Genomic DNA, 24,408 nt, shown 5'->3' on the forward strand with positions numbered 1-24,408 from the left:
CGGATGCCATAGCATTAAGCCATGGCAGTTTGAGTGCTGATCATCCAGACTTTCCTTGAACCTTGCTTGTTCCCTTCTGAGATGCTAACTCCACCCGTCACTCAGGGGCTCAGGCCACGCCCCCGGCCACGCCCCCTCCCCCCTCCCCCTCCCCGGGTCATAAAAGAAAGTTCTTCCTTCTCTCCCGCTGTCGCTGCGGGTCGGGGTTTAGTGTTTGAAATTGGATCCCTCTCTCGGTTCCCTCCCCGTCCCCTGCAGAAGGCTTCTGGCCAAGACTGTTCTGCTTAGTTCCCATCTGCCTTGGAAAGAGAAAGGTAAGCGACTTCACCGCGTTCTAATCACTGGAGCCTCCGATGGCGCAATGGGTTAAACCCTTGTCCTGGGCAGGACTGCTGACCCAAAGGTCGGGGGTTCGAATCCCCCGTCTGTCAGTTCGAGTGACTTGAAACTGGGGAAAACAGAGTTACGCCTAAAATACCTAAAACTTGTTTGAGTTTGGGCTGAGAAGAAAAGGAAAGGAGCCTGAGGAATTGTGGAAGTCCAAAACACCTGGAGGGCCGAAGTTTGCCCATGCCTTGTGTAGATGCATTTCTGTGTCTAAGGAAGCAACTCTGGAGCTGGATCTACCAAATGATGCATCATATGGTCAGTGTAGATGTCAGTGAAGGGATCTGAAGGGATCGTAGAGCAAAATGAGTGTGTGTGACGCCTCTCCAATCCGAATTAAGGTTGGTTTAGCGAGGGTCGGGGAAGTGATGCTTCTTCCCTCCTTGTCAGGTTTGCTCTCCAAGGGCCCTTCCGCACAGCCCTATATCCCAGAATATCAAGGAAGAAAATCCCATATCTTGAGTTCAAAGCAGATATTGTAGGATTTTATGCCTTGATATTATGGGATATAGGGTTATGTGGAAGGGCCCCAAACAACCAAATGCTGTTTGCCCATCTGCGCAATGATAACGAGGCCCACGCGTGACCCACGCGTGAATCGGAAAGTCCACTTTTGCGCTACTATTGTGCAAAAGTTGGGTCAGAAATCCGCCTTTAGGGATACCTGTCCGCCAGTAATCCTCTCCAAGAGACTATGTTCTGGGTAAACTTTCTGCTGGGCCCATAACCCCAAGAGGTTGGCATGTGTTTCCTTCATAAAGGCACAAAAGGTTGATTCCAAAGCAACATCTAAATCTCGTGTGTGGGTCCCGTTATAGAATGAATGCAGTTCGACACCCCTTGGACTGCCCTGGCTCAATGCTATGGGATCCTGGGAACTGTAGCTTGGCGCTCTTGGGCAGAGAAAGACATTGAAACTACAACTTCCATAACATTGAGCCATGGAGTGTAGAGGTGCAGTGTAGATGCACCCCTAATGTGCTAAAATCTGCCCTGGGCTTCCTCAAATGACTCTTGATGGCTCTTCCCCCGGTGCCTCCCTTCTTCCTTTGAGAGTCGCGTCGCGTGTGGCTCGTTTTATAAATGAAGGAGCTCGTGGAGGCGACACAGAGAGAGTGGCGGGCGATCTGAGCCACCAGGCAGAGGAAGGGGCTGATGGAGTCCTTGTGGGGGGAAGTGGAGGGTCCCTATGTGCCAGCCGCCGCTTTCTTGGGTGCCTCTGGAGAATGGGATGTTCTTTCCTTCTCGACAAAGTTGGCCAAGTTTTGAGAAGGAAAGGACAAGACGGATCGTTAGGTAGCATCCGATCTTGTAGAAGTTTCCCCAGCTCCCCAGAGAGGGAAACTATTCCCTCCAGCAGAAGAATGCACGTCCCTGTGTCACATTTGCGCCACGGATGACTGATGGGGCGACCCCTAATCTTCACGCAGTTTATTCTCCAGACGCCTCAGTTCAGAGGAACCTAATACAATGCTACTATGAATTAGGGTTATATTTTTAGTTCTCCGGGGGCTCGGGTTTTTCTTCTTCTCTGAAGCGTGGCTAAGGGCCCTTCCATACAGCCTTATATCTGAGAACATCAAGGCAGAAAATCCAACAATATCTGCTTTGAATTGGGTGATCTGAGTCCACACTCAGATAAAGTGGGATTTTCTGCCTTGATATTCTGGGATACAGGGCTGTGTAGAAGGGCCCTGAGGCCCCTTCCACACTGCTGAACAAAATCCCACATTGTATGCTTTGAACTGGAATGTATGGCAGTGTGGAGTCTCATCACCCAGTTCAAAGAGGTTAATGTGGAATGTTAGCCTTGATATTCTGGGTTATACAACCCAAAAAGCCCATTCTACACTGTCCTATAGGAGCCCCGGTGGCCAAGTGTGTTAAAGCTCTGAGCTGCTGAACTTGCAGACCAAAAGGTCCCAGATTCAAATCCCGGAAGAAGAGTGAGCGCCGGCTGTTGCTCCAGCTTCTGCCAACCTAGCAGTTCGAAAACATGCCAGTGTGAGTAGATCAATAGGTATCGCTCAGGCGGGAAGGTAACAGCGCTCCATGCACTCATGCTGGCCACATGACCTTGGAGGTGTCTACGGACAACGCCGGCTCTTCGGCTTAGAAATGGAGATGAACACCAACCCCCAGAGTCAGACATGACTGGACTTAACGTCAGGGGAAACCTTTACCTTTACCTCTTACACTGTCCTATAATCCAAAGCAGATAATCCACATTATCTGCTTTGAACTGGATTGTATATGAGTCTACACTGCTATATAATCCAGTTCAAAGCAGATAATCTGGATTGTAGAAGTGACCTAAAATACCCCAGAAGTCTGTTTTCGGAGTCCAGAAGCACGTTTTGCTGCTACATGCACCCTCCGTGTTTCAGAATGGGAAGAACAATTTATGTTCAATGTGTTTCATGGCCGGAATCACTGGGTTGCTGTGAGTTTTCGGGGCTGTATGGCCATGTTCCAGAGCACTCTCTCCTGACATTTCTCCCACATCTATGGCAGGCATCCTCAGGGGTTGTGAGGTCTGTTGGAAACTACGCAAGTGGGGTTTATATATCTGTGTGGAATGTCCAGGGTGGGAGAAAAAACTCTTGCCTGTTGGAGGCAAGTGTGAATGTTGCAATTAATCACTTTGATTAGCATTGAAAAGTCTTGCCTCTTCAAAGCCTGGCTGATATAGAAACCTTCACCAACAGACCTCGCAACCTCTGAGGATGCCTGCCATAGATGTGGGCAAAACGACAGGAGAAAATGCTTCTGAAACATGAAACAGTCTGGAAAACCTACAGCAGCCCAACAATTTATGTTGTCTAAAAGTTTGTCCCTTTCTAAACCTGCCAAAGGAACGGAGATTCCTGATGTTATGATGAAAATTGTCCTAACTACCCTAAAAAGTATCAAATCTTGTCTAATCCTGAAAACTAAGCAGGGTCATCTCTGGTTAGTACAGTACTTAAATGCCGCTTACTGTAGGCTGTATTTCTGAGGAAGAAGCTGGGAAAGGCATCTCTGGCTGGATCTGCACTGCAATATAAAATCCAGATTATCTGCTTTGTGCTAGATTTTATTGCAGTGTAGACTCATATAATCCAGTTCAAAGCAGATTGTGTGGATTCTCTGCTTTGGTAATCTGGGTTATATGGCAGCGAAGAAGGGGCATCATATAACCCAGTGGATTATCTGATTTGATAATCTGGATTTATATGTAAGTGTAGAAGGGGCCTGAGTACTGCTCTCCTCAGAAAATACTGAAGGTAATTTGAAACTATCTACACACTACTTAATATTAGTAAGTGCTATTATTACTAATATTAGTTCCTGTGCGTATATGCCTTCAAATTACCCACGATTTATGGCAGCCCCATGGATTTCATAAGGTTTTCTTAGGCAGGGAATACTCAGAGGTGGTTTGTTTTCCAGTTCCTTCCTCTGAACTGTCCAACAGCACTTGATATTGGGTTGCTGTGAGTTTTCTGGCCTATATGGCCATGTTCCAGAAGCATTCTCTCACATCTATGGCAAGCATCCTCAGAGGTTGTGAGGTCTGTTGGAAACTAGGCAAGAGGGATTTATATATCTGTGGAATAATGTCCTGGGTGGGAGAAAGAACTCTTGTCTGCTAGAGGCAAGTGTGAATGTTTCAATTGGTCACCTTGATCACCATTGAATGGCCTTTTATCTTCAAAGCCTGGCTGCACTTGGTATCAATTGTTCATATCCCATCCAATACTGACCATGTTTAGCTGCCTAGATCAGATGGGATCTGGATATTTACGCCAAACACTAATATTAGTCAATAAATGCTATTATTGGTATCTGAATAGCTTTATTTTATCAACAGAAGATTAAATATGAGGATACTCAGACAAGGGCCCAGATTTAACTCTCAGAATAAGGCAGAGAGACTTCTGTCAAAATACAGAGCCTTTATGGCTGATTAAAGCCCCTTCTACACCCACCTATATCCAGGATTATCTTCTTATCCCATATTATCTGGCAGTGTAGACACATATAATCTAGTTCAAAGCAGATAATCTGGGATCAGATCCTTGGATATAGGAGAGTGTAGATCCATCCTAAGTGATGGTTGTCAGAATAAAAAGAAGTGCGGGAGCCATGGTGTCTGATCCTAAAGGCAATTTAGGAATATCCAGATCTGCCCATGAAGGAAAATGAGATAAATCCTATTTCAAGGACATTTGCATGAGATTATGATCCTCTCTGGAACTGTCTTTCCAGTGGACCTTGCAATCTAAGAAGTACACAAAAGGAGGACTTTATGCAGATATTGGTTATGTATTTTTACCTTAGTAAGGATGGAGAGTTATTTCTGTCTCAGTAAGTAATGTCTGGGTAGATGCCAAGTAAGGATGAGTAGGAGCTGTTCGGAAATGGATGAAAAGAATTTGAGGAGGGGGCAAAATGAGGAAAAAATAAAACCTTCTACCTCTAGATTTTCCACTTCCTGAGACTATGAAGAAAGATGCCTTTTTAAACATCTCCTACACTTTTGAAAAAAATCTGTGTAAATTGGTGTTCACCCATTCAGACATAGTGATTGCTCATGGCTTTACTAGAGGTTTTAGAAGACTAACCCATGGAGGAGGGGTTTATTATCAGTGGTGGGCACAAGGAACTTTATTCACTATCAGTCATTTAAGAAGAGAGGACATTCTGCTTTAGGGACTCCAGAAATCAAGTCTTTGGCAAGTATAGTGAGGAATGAATCCATGGCACATGGTCTTCCCAGGAGAGCCATTTTTAAACTATTTTCCCTCCAATGACAATTTCTGTGAATGAGATGGTCCATAGATTCAAGGTTTCTTATCACCCAATCTACTCCCAGTTTCTCAAAAAGTGGCTTGCCTGTACTGTCAGGATAAGAGATGAAGAAAAAGAATGAAAGATGGGATTCACTCTTCTCTGCCATTTTCAGCTGGAAGACTATCATGGGGCAAGGACACTGCTAGTTCCCTTCTAAGACCGGGAAGGGGAAAGACTTGGGGAATGGAAACACTGGAAAGCCACATGATATCCATAGATGTCATTGAGATAACTTTTATTCTTTGACATCTTAATCCTCCTCTTTGGAAATTTCGGGAATGGGGAGATGAAAGCAAAAGTTGCATGGGAACCTTCCTTTCTTTAAATGAGACCCCTGCCATATAAAATCCAGTTGATCTGCTTTGAACTGAATTATATGGAAGTATAGACTCATATAACCCGGTTCCAGGAAGATTATATGGCAGTGTAGAAAGGTCTTGAGTGGATCCACATGCTTTCTTTCTTTAAATGGGTGGATCCACATGGTTCTCTTGGGGGAAAGGCAGATTTAGACTTTCCAACTTCTCTGTGTTGTTCAAGGCTTTCATGGCCAGAATCGCTGAGTCGCTGTGAGTTTTCCGGGATGTATGACCATGTTCCAGAAGCATTCTTTCCTGACGTTTCGCCTGCATCTATTGCAGGCATCCTCAGGGGTTGTGAGATCTGTTGGAAACTAGGCAAGTGGAGGTTATATATTTGTGGAATATCCAGGATGGGAGAAAGAACTCTTGTCTGTTTGAGGCAGGTGTGAATGTTTTAATCAGCCACCTTGATTAGCATTGAATAACATTTCAGCTTCAAGATCTGGCTGATTCCTGCCCGGGGGAATCCTTTTTTGGGAGGTGTTAGCTGGCCCTGATTGTTTCTTGTCTGGAAATTTCTCTGTTTTCTGAGTTTTGTTCTTTATTTACTGTTCTGATTTTAGAGGGTTTTTTTTTAAAGTACTGGTAGCCAGATTTTGTTCATTTTCCTGGTTTCCTCCTTTGTGTCGAAATTGTCCACATGCTTGTGGAGTTTAATGGCTTCTCTGACATGATGGTTGTTCGAGTGGTCCAACATTTCTGTGTTTTCACATAATATGCTGTGTCCAGGTTGGTTCATCAAGTGCTCTGCTATGGCTGACTTCTGTGGTTGGATTCGTCTGCAATGCCTTTCATTTTTCTTGTTTGGGTGCTGCTTTTGGCAGTAAGCAGCCAGACCTTGAAGCTGAAAGGCTATTCAACGCTAATCAAGGTGGCCAATTGAAGCAATCATACCTGCCTCAAGCAGACAAGAGTTCTTTCTCCCACCCTGGACCTTCCACAGATACATAAACCTCCATTGCTTAGTTTCCAACAGACCTCACAACCTGTGAGGATGCCTGCCATAGATGTGGGTGAAACGTCAGGAGAGAATGCTTCTGGAACATGGCCATACTGCCCGTAAACCTCACAGCAACCCAGGGGCCCTTCCACACAGCCATATAACTCAGAATATCAAGGCAGAAATTCCCACAATATCTGTTAGGAATGGTGGGAGTTGGAGTCCAAAACTCCAAGTGTGCCCATGCCTGGCTTAATGTCTCAGTAATGTCTCCATCTTGTCGTTCCTGTTTCAAGTCAGCTCTGAAACTATGGCGAGCCTATCCTAAAGCCCATTCGCCATGGCCTTCCTCTGAAGGTGCCTCTATGTAGTTTGACACCATTGTCACTACCATGGCTGGATGCAATGGAACCACTGAAACTGTAGTTTGACAAATTTGGTCTCCTTCCCTGCCTGAAAAGAGCGCCAAACTGCAACTCTCGGGATTCCATAGCAGTGGCGTCGAAATACATGAGGCGGGTGTTTTTGCCTTTTTCTACCCAAACAGGGCAACTTTCCCTCAGGTTTAAAGTTGCCACTGAGGAGACTTCCCCCCTCCCCAGCCCACTCGTGGGTCTTCCGAAATGGGTCACAAATTCAAGCCTTTCAATCTTCCTCTCGTGTGAAAGGAGGGAGGCTGAGGGCATGACGGTAATAGCAAGCCCCGGGAAGCGTTGGCGGCTGAATGTGAGGAGTTTCCCGCCGAGGAGGAGTGGGAGGGGAGGAGGGCTGTTTGCATGAGGCGAGAAGCGAGAGAGAAAGGGAGACAAGAAAAAGAGGAGAGGAGTTGTGCGTAAGGGAAGTCGGGCTCCTGTATCTCTATAGTAGTATATGAATGCAGCTCGGCTTCACTTTCACTGCTTTGGCTCAAAGCTGTGGAAACCTGGGAGCTGTAAAGAGCGCTCCCACGATACCACAGCCATGAGACATGGCAGTGAAAGCGAAGTCGTACTTTATTCATCCACAGTGGAGCACCCAGGTTGGATATACGCTACCCTCTATCCCTGGCTCTTATTCCGGATCTGCTTTGAACTGGAGCCTCTTCCACACAGCTGAATAAAATCCCACATTATCTGCTTTGAACTGGGATATGTGGCAGTGTGGACTCAGATAACCCACTTCAAAGCAGATATTGTGGGATTTTCTGCCTTGATATTCTGGGAGATAGGGCTGTATGGAAGGACTCTGGGTTATCTGAATCCACACTGCCATATATTCCAATTCAAAGCAGATAATGTGGGATTTTATTCAGCTGTGTGGAAGAGACCTAGGGGTCCTTCCAGACAGGCCTTTCCCAGGTTTGCTGCTTTAAACCAGATTATATGACTCCACACTGTCACACTTCTTTGGAGGCTTTTAAACAGAGGCTGGATGGCCATCTGTCGGGGTGCTTTGAATGCGATTTCCTGCTTCTTGGCAGGGGGTTAGACTGGATGGTCCATGAGGTCTCTTCCAACTCTACTATTCTATGATTCTACTAGCTGTGCCCGGCCACACGTTGCTGTGGCGAAGTATGGTGGTATGGGAAATTAAGTCCTGAGGAATTGATGGTAGTTAAGGTAAAGGGTAAAGGTTTTCCCCTGACATTAAGTCCATTATAAATGGGTTATATAGCTGTGTGGAAGGGCCTTGAGTCTACACTGCCATATAATCCAGTTCAAAACTGATAATCTGTATTTTATAGGCAGTGTGGAAGAGGCCTAAGTGAGGCCTAACTCTGCCTGTCCCCTGGGCTGAGTGGGTTGCAAGGATACCAAGTGGGCGGAGCTTAGCCTTCTAACTGGCAGCAATTGGATAAAAACAATTATTCCTTCTCCCTCTAATTAGGACTTTATTTTTCTTTTCTTTTTGTTGTATGAACGTAGAGGCATGGATGAGGGGTTGTGCTACCAAGTTTAGTGTTTCTGGGATGTGTAGTTTTGTTGTTTTGTCCTAGGCCGAAATTTCATTACCCTTTTATATATATAGATGATTCTATGATAATCTGGGATAAACAGAAAACCTGGGATCAGATTCTGGGATATAGGGCCTGTCTGGAAGGGCTCTTGATTATATCAGGCCCTTCCACACAGCTGTATAAAATCCACATTGAACTGGATTATATGGCAGTGTGTACTCAGATAATCCAGTTCAAAGCAGATCTATGGCAAACATCCTCAGAGGCTATGAAGGCTGTTGGAAACTAGGCAAAGGAGGTTTATATATCTATGGAAGATCCAGGGTGGGAGTAAGAACTCTTGTCTGAGGCAGGTGTGAATGTTGCAACTGGCCACCTTGATTAGCTGAATCTTTCATCTTCAAGATCTGGCTGTTTCCTTTGTCGGGAGGTGTTAACTGGCCCTGATTGTTTCTTGTCTGGAATTCTGAATGTTGTTCTTTATTTACTATCCTGATTTTAGAGTTTTTTTATTACTGGCAACCAGATATTGTTAATTTTTGCTATTTCTTCCTTTCTGTTGAAATTGTCCACGTGCTTGTGGATTTTAGTGGTTTCTCTGTGTAGTCTGACATGGTGGTTGTTAGAGTGGTCCAGCATTTCTGTGTTCTCAAATAATATGCTGTATCCAGGTTTGTTCATCAAGTGCTCTGGAGCCCCCATGGTGTAGTGGACTAAAGCCTCGTGACTTGAAGGTTGGGTTGCTGACCTGAAAAGCTGCCAGGTTCGAATCCCACCGGGGAGAGTGTGGATGAGCTCCCTCTATTAGCTCCAGCTCCATACGGGGACATGAGAGAAGCCTCCCACAAGGATGGTAAAAACATCAAAAACATCCGGGCGTCCCCTGGGCAACGTCCTTGCAGACGGCCAATTCTCTCACTCCAGAAGTGACTCAAGTTGCTCATGACACGAAAAAAAAAAATCAAGTGCTCTGCTTTGGTTGACTTCTCTGGTTGACTTACTTTGCAGTGCCTTTCATGTTCCTTGATTCATGTTCGGGAGCTGCTGCTGCGTTTGGTGGTCCCTATGTAGACTTGTCCACAGCTTCATGGTATACGGTAGACTCCTGCAGAGGTGGGAGGATCCCTCTTGTCCTTTGCTGAAGGCAGCATTTGTTGGATTTTCTTAGTGGGTTTGTAGATAGTTTGTAGGTTGTGTTTCTTCATCAGCTTCCCTATGCAGTCAGTTGTTTCCTTGATGTATGGTAAGAACACTTTTACTCTTTGGGACCTTCTACACAGCCATATAACCCAGAATATCAAGGCAGAAAATCCCACGATATCTGCTTTGAACTGGGTTATCTGAGTCCACACTGCCATATATTCCAGTTCAAAGCAGATAATATGGGATTTTATTCAGCTGTGTGGAAAGGACCTCTGTCTTTTCTCTCCTGGCTTGTTCTTGGCCTTGCAGCTCTTCTGATGTCTGTAGTGGAGTCTCCATTGACCTGTAGAGCCCAGTTTAGGTATTGTGCTTCCTTTTTGACTTGCCTGATGGTTGGAGTTTTTATAAAGTTATCTATCAGGGTGTCTAGGTTTTCTGTAAACTATGTGGCCCAATTGTTGATTGGGTTTGGAGATAACTAGGACATTTAGAAATGGCAATTTTCCGTCATTTTCTTTTTCCATGGTGAATGAGATGTTTGGGTGGATGTTGTTGAGGTGGTCCAGGAACTTGTTGAGTTCTTCGTCTCCATGCTTCCAAATGGAAACATATCTGAATCATATAGTAGTTTTTTTTTTTTGGTGCTGTTTCCAGGACTTGTTTCTCCAAGTTTTCCATACATAACTTTGCTGTGGTCAGGCTGAGAGGGCTCCTCATGTCTACTCCATCTTTCTGTTCATAGAATTCATTGTCCCACTGGAAGGAGCTTGTGGTGAGGCAATGGTGAAACAGGGCTGTGATGTCTCCTGGGTTAGACTCATCTCATGCAGTCAATCTGTATTCTGAAACAGCATTCTATGGCTGTGTTAGATGAAGATAGAGAGATGGGCAAAGTCCTCAGTGGAGAGACATAAAGGGGAGTTGCTTACCTTCCTGTGCTGGCACACCCAGGCACCCTTTGGTTGAAATTAAGATGTGCTCCTTTCTTTGCCAGGTGGACCGCGGGGGTGGGGGGGACTTACTTTGAAGCTCAGGAGTCCCAGCAACTAAGACCACTCCAAATTGAACATCAAACAAGATTTTTTATTTTCTCAAAGTTCTTGACAGGCTTGGCACAAGTTGTTCAGGTTACAAATGCAAACAGTCAATTTATGAATCATGCAGATGTTTCCCGTTAGCTGCTGGGTTAACTTCTTCCAAAGGTGAGAGATCCTGAGATGCTCTTTACCCTAACCCTGAGTTGCTATATCAGAAAGAGCAGGTCTTTCCCTATCTAAACTCAAAGCTAGCTTGGAGACGAAGTGGTTAGAGCTTCTTCCAATGGCAGAGAAATCCTGGGATATTCTCTGCCCTAGTGCCAAGTTGCTATTTTAGAAAGAGCAGGTCTTTCCCTAGCTAAAGGGCTGTGGTGCAGGCTGGAGAGCAGCTGCAATGAATAACTGCAATGAATCACTCTGACCGGGAGGTCATCAATTCGAGGCCCGCTCGGAGCCTGTGTTTGTCTGTCTTTGTTCTATGTTAAAAGGCATTGAATGTTTGCCTATATGTGTAATGTGATCCGCCCTGAGTCCCCTTCTGGGTGAGAAGGGCGGAATATAAATGCTGTAAATAAATAAAGAATAAATAAATAAACTCAGAACTAGTTTTAAAGGCAAGAAGTTAGTACTTACAGTGGCTTGTCTGAGCTGGCCTGGCTTGACCACACAAGCACATCTGAGTTCCTTTTGTAGAAGGCAAAAAGGGCTTTTCAAAATGGAAATTTTATCCCCAGGAAAAAAGGGCGGCCCTCAAGATCAAAAAGATACTTTTGCAAGCCGACAATAGCAAAGGCTTTTCAGGCTGGCTACAAACCTCTGTTGATGGTTAACTATCAGGGTGTTGCTGAGTCTGTAGCAACCCTGAAAGAAACGCAAAAAGGGTGCTATTTCCTACAACTATGGGACAATGCAAGTCAAACTCCTGGGAGACGGAACACTTCCTTTAGAACTCCCAAATTCTGGGAAGTGGGAAAACTCAAAGGGAGCCTTTTGGGAGGACAAAGGCTCGGGGGTGTAACGAAGGTAAAGACGTTTCCTTCGCCGTTTGGAAGAGCTGGGTCAGAAGGGAGTGAAGGCGAGAGAGGGAGGAAGGAAGGAATTAGAGCCGGCTTTGGACTTGCAAGGAAGCCCTTCCCCTTCCCACCTGCTGATCCTGTCCCAAGCGGGGGCATCAAGGAGGAAGGTCATGCCGTGCCTCTTCTTCCACTCCACGCGATTCCGGGGGGGATTCACGGGGCCCTTTTCCCTCCCCCTCCCACAGGCAGCTGGAGCCGAAGCGCCGCCCGAGGAGCAGGAAGCGTGGGCAGCCCCGGGGCGAGTGGCATGAACTTGGAGGGCGGAAGGAGCAGCACTCACCTCGCTTCCACTCGCGCCAGCCTCAGAAGTAGCAGCAGCACTAGCAGCAGCAGCAGCAGCAGCGAGGGCGGCATGAGCTCGGTGAGCTGCGGCAACGGGAAACTCCGCCAGTGGCTGATCGAGCAGATCGACAGCAGCAAGTACCCGGGCCTGGTGTGGGAGAACGACGAGAAGAGCATCTTCCGCATCCCCTGGAAGCATGCCGGCAAGCAGGACTACAACCGCGAGGAGGACGCCGCGCTTTTCAAGGTATTGCCGCCTCTTGCTAAGAGCCCTGCGGGACTCCCAGGGCCTGGGCTGGATGGGAATTAGGGGAGAACGAGAGGGGGGCTCTGTAATTCTTTTCAGAAGTTTGAATGAGTGCAATCGGTTGCTTTTGGGGGAAGGAGACCTGCATCCGGTTGTACCCATCTTTAGCTGTGGGAACAACACCCATCTCTATGTTGCTGTGAGTTTTCCGGGCTGTATGGCCATGTTCCAGAAGCATTCTCTCCTGACGTTTCGTCTGCATCTATGGCAGGCATTCTCAGAGGTTGTGAGATACAGTAGAGTCTCACTTATCCAACATAAACGGGCCGGCAGAACGTTGGATAAGCGAATATGTTGGATAATAAGGAGAGATTAAGAAAAAGTCTATTAAACATCAAAATAGGTTATGATTTTACAAATTAAGCACCAAGACATCATGTTATACAACAAATTTGACAGAAAAAGTATTTCATTACACATTAATGCTATGTAGTAATTACTATATTTATGAATTTAGCACCAAAATATCACAATGCATTGAAAACATTGACTACAAAAATGCGTTGGATAATCCAGAATGTTGGATAAGCAAGGCTTGGATAAGTGAGACTCTACTGTATGTTGGAAACTATGCAAGTGGGGTTCATATATCCGTGAAAGATCCAGGGTGGGAGGAAGAACTTTTGCCTGTTTGAGGCAAGTGTGAATGTTGCAGTTGGCCACCTTGATTAGCATTGAATAGCCTTTTAGTTTCAAAGTCTGGCTGTTTACTGCCTGGGGAATCTTTTGTTGGGAGGTGTTAGCTAGCCCTGATTGATTCATGTCTGGAATTCCCCTGACTTCTGAATGTTGTTCTTTATTTACTGTCCTGATTTTAGAGGGGTTTTTTTTAGTACTGGTAGTCAGATTTTGTTCTTTTTCATGGTTTCCTCCTTTTTGTTGAAATTATTCATATGCTTGTGGATTTCAATGGCTTCTCTGTGTAGTCTGAATATGTATTAGTGTGTTCTGTATTTAAGGACACAGAAATGCTGGACCACTCTAACAACTACCATATCAGACTACTGTCGGGAGATAATGCTTCTGGAACATGTCCATACAGCCTGGAAAACTCACAGCAACCCAGTGATTCTGGCCATGAAAGCCTTCGACAGGGACCTCAGTCTACACTGCCAGATAATCTGGGATAAAGACACAATCTGGGATCAGACCCTGGGATAAAGGGCAATGTAGATCCAGCCTCAGAATAGTTAAAGGTGGAAGCTAGTCCCTGAAAGCTAAGGCTGCACTAAAGGTGCATGTTCTTTGCATGGAAACTGCAAGAAAAAGAAATTGTCTTTGGCAGTTCATGCAGTTTATGCATCTATGTATCCAAACAAATGTGGACAGCATACTGAATTGTTTTCCTAATAATAATAATAACTTTATTTGTACCCTGCCTTGGGCAGCTTACAACACAAATAATTACAATAAGATACAATGCATAAAAAATAGAAATGGAGAGAGAGGACGGATTTTCTTTTCCTGTTGCTGGCCTTATTCTTCCAGAATGATTTTTTGGTGGAAGGAGACTACATGCTTGTGAACCAAAAGGATTGAATCCAGTGGTAGGTGGAGTGGAGCCCAGCATTCCCAAACACTGTCTCAGGCTTCAAGTGTTTGTTCATTTCTTCAGCAGACATTTATTTTAACCAGAATGAGAAAAGTGGTGGTTCTCAAAAGTAGCAAAACTATGTTAAAACAATTGTTCTTAATGTTATTTAGTTGGTGGGAAAAGATTGAAGAGCATCAGAAGAGGTAACTTTGAGCAAAGAAAAAGGCATACAATCAGTCTTACCTTTTTGGAGAATAGGATGAAAAAGGGATTTAAAAAAAATTCTCAGAGCATCTTTTCCCAAGTACTTTAACTGAAAGATCACTTGCATTACTGGTGAAACAATCCTGCCTCCTCTACATAACTGGCATCCTGAATTAAAATGCCACCCAAGTTGATTTCCTGTTACACTTGGAAGAATTCTTCTATGTTGAATAATTTCCTTTTCCTCATTTGATTAACTGCCCCAAGGCTTGATTCATTAGGGCTGCAATTCTGCTCACAGTTACACCCCTACTTATATCTCATAGATATCGGTGGAACTTGTGTTTAATTTTGAACAAGATTGCAGACTTCATCATCATTAGCTTTTGCAAGTATCATAGCTCTTTTATTTGTTGTTAAGAAGAAGCATTGCCTGTGGCAACACTGCTCGGTTTCTGCTAGAATGAACAAAGCTAATTGCACACCCATAGGGAAATAAAGAGGTGAACAACAGTGATGGGATAAACTGGGGCCACAAGTTATTTATACTCCCCCTCCCTAGAAAGCTGCAGTTGGAGCCTACTAAGTGTAGAAATCAGCCAGGCCAGGGTGTCGTCCCTGACTACTTCCCTAACTGGATATGAATAATTACCCAGGCACAGAGTCACCCCCTATGTTCCTAGGGGTAGACATCAGCCAACTGGCCACTTTGGCCTGGAACACCTTCCTTGGTTAATTTGTCTCCTAAACTTCACAACTTTGAAATTCTAGGGAGGGGCAACTAGACAGTCCAAAATTTGATTCCTTCCCCCACAGTGAATCACCCCAACAACCTGGAACATACATTAAAGAACAATCCTCCCCAAAGGTGCACCAAAAATGTTCATATCCCAAACGCCCTTTTTCTGCACTATTCTGCCATCCCCAGAGTCAAAGTTTACCTTTGCCCCTCGGCCCCATAAGGCTGTATAAGGCCACATTCTAGGGCTCTAACTAATATGTTACTGCTTACATCAAATAGTTATATCCTATCACATTGATATGACTCTCTAGCTCAATGGTTCTCAACCTTTTTTTGACCAGGGGCCACTCTCCAACAGCACCAAAAGGTTTACGAATCAGTTTTGGTCAACTTTATATTTGGTTTGGTTATTTGGGGTGCTGATGCAGAAAATTGCATTGGATAGACCACATCAGCTCGTTTCTGATACAGAGCATATGCTGTCCAGTAGTTGCCATCTGCTTGCCCACAGAAAACCATATTTAATAATCTAGAGCTGATGTGGTCTATCCAATGTAATTTTCTGAATCTGCATCCCAAATAACCCCAGGAACAAGCCTAAAAACAAAGACACCAAAAATGTTTTTGGTTGGGCTGTGTTATTATCTGTGGATTTTATTAAATACCAAAAGCGGAGCATGAGACCACAACAATTATTATTTTGGGGGACTAAATGGGGTCTTACAAAGGGCTGCTTTCCCATTACAATTGATGGGAATGAGTGCAAGGTCAAACACCTGGAGCCCTGTTCAAGTCCTTAAAGGAAGGAGAGCTGACCATCCCAAGACTATCCAAGGTTATCTGTGCTTTAACTCTGCTAAGCCCTCACTTGTCTTCCCTTTCACCAAACCAAGGTCATTGCCCATGCAGTGTATAATGAATATATTGGGTACTGTGTCTCTCCATCTCGGGACAGACAGCTGCATTCCAGGTCTGAATGGCTGTCCAATATTTATGGCTATAGCCACATATGATGATCCAGACATCAAACATCTTTATCAAACATCTGAAACACGAAACAGAAATTATTGCATTATGTAATAATGTGGCTTGAGGTGGGATACAACATAAACATTATTAAAAGACATACAATACGATACAGAGTTGAAATACAACTTAAAATACACTGATAAAATGCAGATTAAAATTCACAACTTAAAATTGACCGGGTATACCTGCCACAATTGTGTCTTAAATTCCGACAACTGATCTAGCTGTCAAATCTCTTCTGGCAGGTCATTCCACAGTCTTAGGGCAGCCGATGAAAAGGTCCTCTGAGCTATGGTTGCCAATTGGGTTGTGGGAGGCTGGAGAAGACACCCCCCAGAGGACCTAAGTACATTACTATGAGCATATTTTCTAGTATGGGTAGGGGCTAACTTACTTTCTAAATTACTGTGATTTTCACCTATCAATCTTCTTTATGTCTTGAACTGGGATGCCCACACAGATTGCCATAGAAGTAGCAACAATCCTACATGAGTAAGGCCCTTGCATGTTATTGCCCAAATTTTTGTCAATCACATGCATCCTCACGACATAATAGGTTTCTGCCTGCCTCCCATTTGGTACTAGGAGCTAGTGCCATACCTACAGCCCACTCAGCAGCAGCTTACTAGTGTTCCACAGGACTGGAAGGATGCCTTTCTTCCTTTCCCTCTTGCAAGGAGCAAACTGCCTGAATTGGGACATCTGCTGCCATGACAAAGCATCTGTGATCCCATTATCTACCCTGTACACATATCAGACAGAATGTTAAATGATAGACAGCGTAGTGTAAATGTTTGCACCAACTCCATAACTCTGAATGACTTGGTTGACGGTGAATAGATGATTTAGACCGTGGATTGGTTGTTACTGGGAAAAAATCTTCAAGGATGTAATGTTTATAGCTATACCAACTTCCCTTCACTCTTCAAGCCATATAGCAGCATTTCAATGATCACCAAAATACATCCAAAACCCCATAACCCCAGAAGCATCCTACTTAACTTGGAATTGCATTCCTAGTTTCCTATCTCCTCTCCAGAAGAAAACCCTACTATAATGTGTTAGGAATTGCTTCCAGACCCATAGAACCCCCTTCATCTCAGCAATGACTCTCTGCTTGTGCTGCAGTGCCTCCAGGCTTCACACAGGTAGTAAAGGAAGCCTCTCCCTTCTACAGCGACCCCACATACAAAGTTCAAGTACCTCATGAACTCTCAGAGCTCTCTGTGCCCCAGATTTCAACCTAGATTTCAGCTTCACTGGTTTTTCCCCTGGGAAGATTACAAAACTGGCCTAGCGTGTCAATTTCAATATCCAAGAAGATTAAAACTGGGGTTTTTCCTTCTGTCTTCTCCTCTACTAAGGGAACCCACAAGTCCTGCAAGAGGTGTGCAAAAATACCCATAAGAAATTGACATTACCCACTGTCTATGGAGCATGCCAGAAGAAAATAATATTAAAAATATGTTGTAGGCTCTAATAATAATAATAATAATAATAATAATAATAATAATAATAATAATAATAATTAATAATAATAATAATAATTTAAAAAAGGGACTCAAGGTGGCTTACAAAGGGACCACGCCCAACAGTATAATAAAATACAACAGTAAAAACAAGTCTGAACACAACAATAAATACATCATAATAAACCATACAGCAACAACAATTTAAAACATGTTCAATGACCCGGAGCAATATAATTGGTACTTCAATCTTCAGACTAAAGGGTAAGGGATAAGGTTAACAAAGTGCAATGTATTATAATTTCTAATGGGATGGGACAGCGATAAGGTGCAAAGTGTTGGGATATAAATAGTGTTAGGGGATCACTCTAATGTTCTTCTTAGTTAAAAGTGGCTTGAAAAAACCAGGTTTTCTGATCTTTCCTGAAGGCAGTCAGTGTGGGCGCTAATCTGATTTCTTTCAGAAGAGAGTTCCAGAGCCGGGGCGCCACAACCGAAAAGGCCCTTTCCCTTGTCCCCACCAAACGCGTTTGAGATGTTGGTGGGAGCGAGAGAAGGGCCTCCCCGGTGGATCGTAAAGTTCGTGCAGGTACATAATAGGAGATGCGGTCACAAAGATAGGCAGGACCTGAACCGTTTAGGACTTTATAGGTAATAACCAGCACTTTGAATTGGGATCGGACATTTATTGGCAGCCAGTGGAGCTGTTTCAATAGAGGAGTAGTCCTCTCCCTATAATTTGCTCTGGATAACAACCTGGCTGCTGCTCGTTGTACTAGTTGGAGTTTCCGAGCCGTCTTCAAAGAGTGCATTATAGTAATCCAATCTGGAGGTAACTAAGGCATGGACCACCTTGGCCAAGTCAGGTTTCTCGAGGTATGGTCGCAGCTGGGGCACATGTTTTAACTGTGCAAAGGCTCTCCCAGCCACCACCAACGCCTGAGCTTCAAGTGTCAGTGCAGAGTCTAGGAGGACCCCCAAGCTACGGACCTGTGTCTTCAGGGGGAATGTGACCCCATCCAACACAGGTTACCACCCAATACCCTGATTGGCCGTACGACTGACCAGGAGGACTTCTGTCTTGTCTGGACTAAGCTTCAGCTTGTTCACCCACATCCAATCCACCACAGTGGACAGGCACTGGTCTAGGATGCGAGGGGCTTCCTTGGAATTTGATGGAAAAGAGTAATAGAACTGGATGTTATTGCGTAGAGATGGCACCCAACTCCAAAACTCTGGATGACCTCATCCAGCGGTTTCATGTAGATGTTGAAAAGCATGGGAGAAAGACTGGAACCTTGCGGAACCCCACAGGTCAAAGGCCAGGGGTCCGAGCAGGAGTCTCCCAGCTTCACAATCTGAGTATGGCCCTCTAGGAAGGAGCAGAGCCACTGCAGAGCAGCACCCCCAATACCCATTCCAGAGAGCCGACTCAGAAGGATACCATGGTCGATGGTATCGAAAGCTGCTGAGATGTCCAGGAGAACCAACAGGGACACACTCCCCCTGTCAAGTTCTCTGCAGAGGTCATCTACCAAAGTGACCAAAGCTGTCTCGGTACTGTGACCAGTTCTGAAACCTGACTGCAATCTGTCTCAACCAGGAATCCCTGGAGCTGCGAGGCGACCACTCGTTCCAGAACCTTGCCCAAAAACTGGAGATTGGAAATCGGGCGGTAGTTGTTCAGCACCAGTGGATCAAGGGATGCCTTTTTCAGGAAGGGTCTCACCAATCTAACCCGGAAGTTTGTCTGAGGGCTTACTTGGGCAATGAGTTGGAATGCTTAAAGGATGACTATGATACTGAGCATCCCATAGGCAGAACACAGCCGTATAGAACCTGCCTTCAAGCTGGGTAGAAGGTGGATTTTATATTGCACTTCCTGATTTTGTCTCCCACCCCACACCAATGCACAATCCCTAATCGTATTGTTGAATGATGTCTACTGAACATAAAGCACTAGGGATGTGGTCATTTACTAAATTGCCCTTGAAGAATGAGGTGATATCACCTGTGGCCTTCTTGGGAACAATACCTGGAGATGAAACCCTAAAATGGGGCAATCACTCTGCCTACCTTCCATCATATAATCTTTTCTAAACCATGATCTGATGTTATCAATGTATTCTCATCAGGTATATTTCTTATGATACTCATATGGTAGGTTTGAAGTAGAACTGATTTGTATCCAGTTTCTGGACATACTGGATATGGCCACACCCCAGTTTGCTGTGTAGTGGACTGTGTGATGCACCTAATCCCGAACATGGGGCAGGCAATACCATTGGGACTTGACTGACCCAGCTTCCCTGACTGGATTCTATACTTATACAATATTGGTGGTGCAAAATAAGGCCATCCAGCAAAAGCAGGATTTCTAAGTTGGCTCCATGGCCCATGGCAAACCCCGACTCCAGCAACCTTTCATGTGGGTTTTGCTTTGCTCACCTGTAGTCACCTGTTCACCACCAATAAGTGGATGTCCTTCAGATTGCCCTGAAACTACTTGCATGTACTTATCCTCATTGCTGATCTCTTTCGCTCTCTGTTCTGAGACAACTAATTCTCTTGTAACTGTTCTGAGTTCTGTCAAGCCTACTCTAAAGCACTTGAGCATCTCCTCTGTGATGCAGGATCACTTCACTCTCCTGGTTGACTGTGATATTCCTGACACCATCCCTGAATGATCTGAGGGAGGAGTGGGTTGATCCTTCTCCAGGACCTCAAGCCTTGATAAGAACACCCAAATCTAAGTCCTGAAAGCCAGCAGGATCTACCCACAGTGACAGTGAACTGTCACTAGGAAAGTACAAACCCTGTTGTGATAGTAGAATATTCAGTTACATTTCAGCAAAAAATTTTACCATGAATATACTTTTTTGTACAATTTATTGTACTGCAGCAGATATGTTCCAGAATCTGTTTGTGTTTACATTTTTGTTTTGTCTTTGTTTAACCTCTGCCAACATTTTTAGGCTTGGGCTCTGTTTAAAGGAAAGTTCAGAGAAGGCATCGATAAACCAGATCCTCCCACTTGGAAAACACGGCTACGCTGTGCATTGAATAAGAGCAATGACTTTGAGGAACTGGTTGAAAGAAGCCAGCTGGATATATCAGATCCATATAAAGTGTACAGAATAGTACCAGAAGGAGCAAAAAAGGGTAAGACTAGCTGAATTTTAGTGTTCATTTTGTAGCCACCTTTCCTTGTAGATCCATGTGGGGAACAACAACAAATAATACAAAATGTAGATAGGACAATACCATTTATTAGGGCAATGCAAAGAAGAGTAGAGGATAAAAATATCCCCCATAACAATGGCATTTTCATTTTTTTTTAAAAATAAACTTTTCATTTATATAACATTAGGATAACAAATTAAACTCTTACCCTATGTTCAGAAATTTTAATTAAAAAGTCAACCCCAAAAACCTGGTTTGATTTACCCATAGGTCAATGTGAGCACTGTGTCTTAACTCTTACTTTAAAAAGGAACCACTCCTTCCTTTGGCAAAAGGCCAGAAGCTTAGGGCCCTTCCACACAGCCATATAACCCATATATATTAAGGCAGAAAATCCCACAATATCTGCTGTGGACTGGGTTATCTGAGTCCACACTGCCATATATTGCAGTTCAAATTAGAAAATGTGGGATTTTCTGTCTTGATATTCTGGTTATATGCCTGTGTGGAAGGGCCCTCAGTCCACCCCAAGACAACCTAAGAAGCACCACTCCCCATCTGCCCGCATTTAAGTTAAATATCTGCAGAGGGTACCTGAGTTTTAGTCATGTAGGATTCCAATGTAAACCCTACATTCTACAGTGAAATGTGATGGTGAATCCAACAAGCATCTCTCTCCCCTCCCTGCTTTTAGGTAGAACAAGAAGATGAGACTTTTAGATTCTGGAAAACAAGAAAGTTTAATAAAACTTGTAACCAAACAATTTTGCTACCTATATTGTGCGATTTAGACATTATTTTATCCCCTGTTCTGTTCAGATATTTTTCAAACAAAGTTTCTTCTGTCTGTAAAATATGCAGGTGAACTTCATGATTGCAAAATAATGTGTAATATTGTATTACAAGTAGGCATTAGCAATTAAGGATGCCATTTTATACACATGCTACTCTTTCTCCCATGATTCTTTAAATTAACCTATTTTTATATTTACACAGGAACAAAACAGCTTAACATGGAAGATCCACAGATGATTATGAATAATGCCTATACCCTGAATTCATCATACTCTGCACTACAGCCTCAGGTACAGATCATTTGTTTGTTTTACTTTTCTGTGTCAAAGGTTGGAAATTTATAGCTTTTTCTTTCCTTAATCCAGACTCAGATTTAAAGGTAATAGCAAAGAATGTCAAAAACAAATTAAGAAATCTTCCCAAAAGAGTTCTGCTCCGGTGACCAGAAATTTTGTAGGAAGCATCTGGGCTGAAACTGTTTTCATATTCTGACTGCAGCAAATTTTCACCTAGTACTAACTACACATTTCTTATAGAAGATCTTGTAATCAGATTTTTGCATTTTGTTTACAAAGTAGTATCAAAGTGGTGTAATTTTATCTGTTGCATATACACAGCTTCCACTGAAGTAAACTTATGCTACATGTCTTCAATTTTTTTAGGGCAGAGCCTGTATTTTAATAATAAAACCAAATGCTGGGTCTTTGTTAGTGGAACAGAAGAATTCAGTAGAAGTGGGAGTGGTATTTACCTCTGTTTTCCTATCAGCAGGGACACTCTCTGGGGCTGGTTTTTGTAGAATCAAAACACTCCAGATAGATAGCCATCCAGTCTCTGCATAAAAACCATTAGAGAAGGTGATCCCCACCCCAAGTTGATGCTTTAGTACAATTTGAGATCTGTGTATTTGGAAAGCCTGAGAATTACACCTAGTTGGAAAGGAAAAACTGAAGAGGAATTTGCATTGATTATGTCTGTAATAAGGAGTCGAGGTAGTGCAATGGGTTAAAACCTTGTGGTGGATGAACTGCTGACCTGAGGCTGGGTTACTGACCTTAAGGTTGCCGGTTCGAATCCACGAGACGGGGTGAGCTCCCATCCATCAGCTCTAGCTTGCGGGGACATGAGAGAAGCCTTCCAGCAGGATGGCAACACATCCGGGTTTCTCCTGGGCAATGTCTTTGTAGATGGCCAATTACCAGAAGTGACTTGCAGTATGTTCTCAGTTGCTTCTGATATGATAAAAAATGTCTGTAATGAACTGCAACTAAAATATAATACAATGTTTTGATAAAATGTACAGATGCCAGGCTATTTGATGACTCATGAACGTAACTGGAGAGACTATGTTCCAGAGCAGCCACACCCTGAGATCCCATACCAGTGTGCAGCGGTGCCTTTTGCAGCTCGTAATCACCACTGGCAGGGTCCACCATGTCAGAATGGTAAGCCCAGCATCATTAAACCATTGTGTTGAGAATTCACGGATGGCTCCTTATCGAATGCTGTATATGCTCTGCATATAGATCTCTTGGAACTCATGAACCTTTGTTAAAGGAAATAGGGCAAACATTGGCAAGTAGGAAAGCCTTGTTTGATCTAAGAACTCCCACTTCTGTAAAGATCCTATAATATAAGAAGGGAGGAACAATGTTTATTCTCACTGAAATCTAGTGAATCTAGAAGTTTCCAGCTTGATTATGTTCTATAAATTCATGTTGCTCAATCAAATATTAAAGCACTTGGAAAAAGAATAGTACAGGTTTAGCGTGAATATCCAAAATAATGGGTGAGAGAAAGCACATGAAAAATAGACCAGTTTCTGATGATGTATGCAGAGCTTTTGAGTACTAAGAACACTACTTCGTTATATTTTATAAACTTTGAAAACTGGAATAATAATAGTGATAAAAAGATACTGCTTTATTAAATTAATTGCCTTTTATCTCACATGTGCTTACTGAACTGTCTTCAGCTGAATACATTGCATTTAAGCAAATATATAAAGTAATGCACTCCTGAATCTCATATACTTAGTGGGTGATGCAGGGCTGTAGCCAGAAAAAAATTTCAGGAGGGTTTTTGAAAATTTCAAGGGGGGGGGGTTGAACCCCTAACACCCCCCCACCCCCGACTATAGACCTGTCAATATCTGCTTGAGATAGTGCCTGGAGGGACTCTTAATGCCCTTGAAATTACTCATTTTAAACAGCATCCCTATACACATTTACCTGGGAGTAAACTTGGAACTAATTTAAAGGCTTTTGCTGTAATTGTTCAGTTTCTTTGAAAGCATAGAATGATCTTTAAGGGTATGTATAAATATTTTTCATAGCTAAATATTTCTACTTAGGATGCTCATGTAGCTCTCACAAACCTGTACTGAGTCCACAAATACATTTGGCATGGGGCAATATTATTTCTGCTCCTTGGACTTTGAATTGGATATCTGATAGTGTAAGAAAAGATGACAACAGACAAATATTTAAGAAGGAGTCACACTGGGTTTTCAATCTGTGTTTGGAATCTGGCTTCACAATTTGCTTGACAAACACATCAGTGGTGCAGTGAATTCCAGGTTTTATTCCAAGCTTTAAAGAAACTATCCATGGTCCTGAATCACAATAGGCTCAGGATCTTAAATAGTTTCTTTAAAGCTTGGATTATAACTGAGAGATAAATGGTTATTTTGTTGAATGGAGAGCTTCCAGGTGCCACTGAATATCAGAAAATCACACATTTGTTCAGGTTCCTGGTTTATCTTCCTTCAATCTGAAGATACAATCCTTTGCATACTTACTTTGAGGTTCATTAAACTCAACATATTTCTGAGTCCCTCGAGAAAGAGAGGGTGGGTTAAAAATAAAGCATTATTTATTATTATTATTATTATTATTATTATTATTATTATTATTATTATTATTATTATTATTATTATTATTAAAGATCTGTAGATATATCTTGCTATTTGGGAATACAAAACATGTTTATTAGGCACTAGTAAACTCTGAATGGAGATCCCTGATATTAATGGCAGAAACTGAGTGCACTGGTAGGATTTTTAGTTACTGTTCATTTCACCTTCAGTGTGCTCAGCATTTGATGCTCTCAATCTAGGCAAAACTATTATGGTTACTAGCAGATGA

The 24,408-nt window shown here is 43.3% G+C and overlaps 1 protein-coding gene across 2 annotated transcripts in view; it reads left to right on the forward strand.

The window, feature by feature from the left end:
• The first annotated feature begins 201 nt into the window (after positions 1-201).
• Positions 202-24,408, forward strand: part of irf4 (interferon regulatory factor 4) — a 32,601-nt gene continuing 8,394 nt past the window's right edge. For both annotated transcript variants that reach the window (XM_008116313.2, XM_008116314.2), the window contains exons 1-5: positions 202-314; positions 11,903-12,246; positions 20,260-20,446; positions 21,464-21,552; positions 22,566-22,707. In XM_008116313.2, coding sequence (XP_008114520.2) covers positions 11,965-12,246; positions 20,260-20,446; positions 21,464-21,552; positions 22,566-22,707 — 700 coding nt within the window. In that variant the 5' untranslated portion in view covers positions 202-314; positions 11,903-11,964. The remainder of the gene's footprint in view (positions 315-11,902; positions 12,247-20,259; positions 20,447-21,463; positions 21,553-22,565; positions 22,708-24,408) is intronic.

This window comes from Anolis carolinensis, chromosome 4 (genome assembly GCF_035594765.1).
Source record: "Anolis carolinensis isolate JA03-04 chromosome 4, rAnoCar3.1.pri, whole genome shotgun sequence".
NCBI lineage: Eukaryota > Metazoa > Chordata > Lepidosauria > Squamata > Dactyloidae > Anolis > Anolis carolinensis.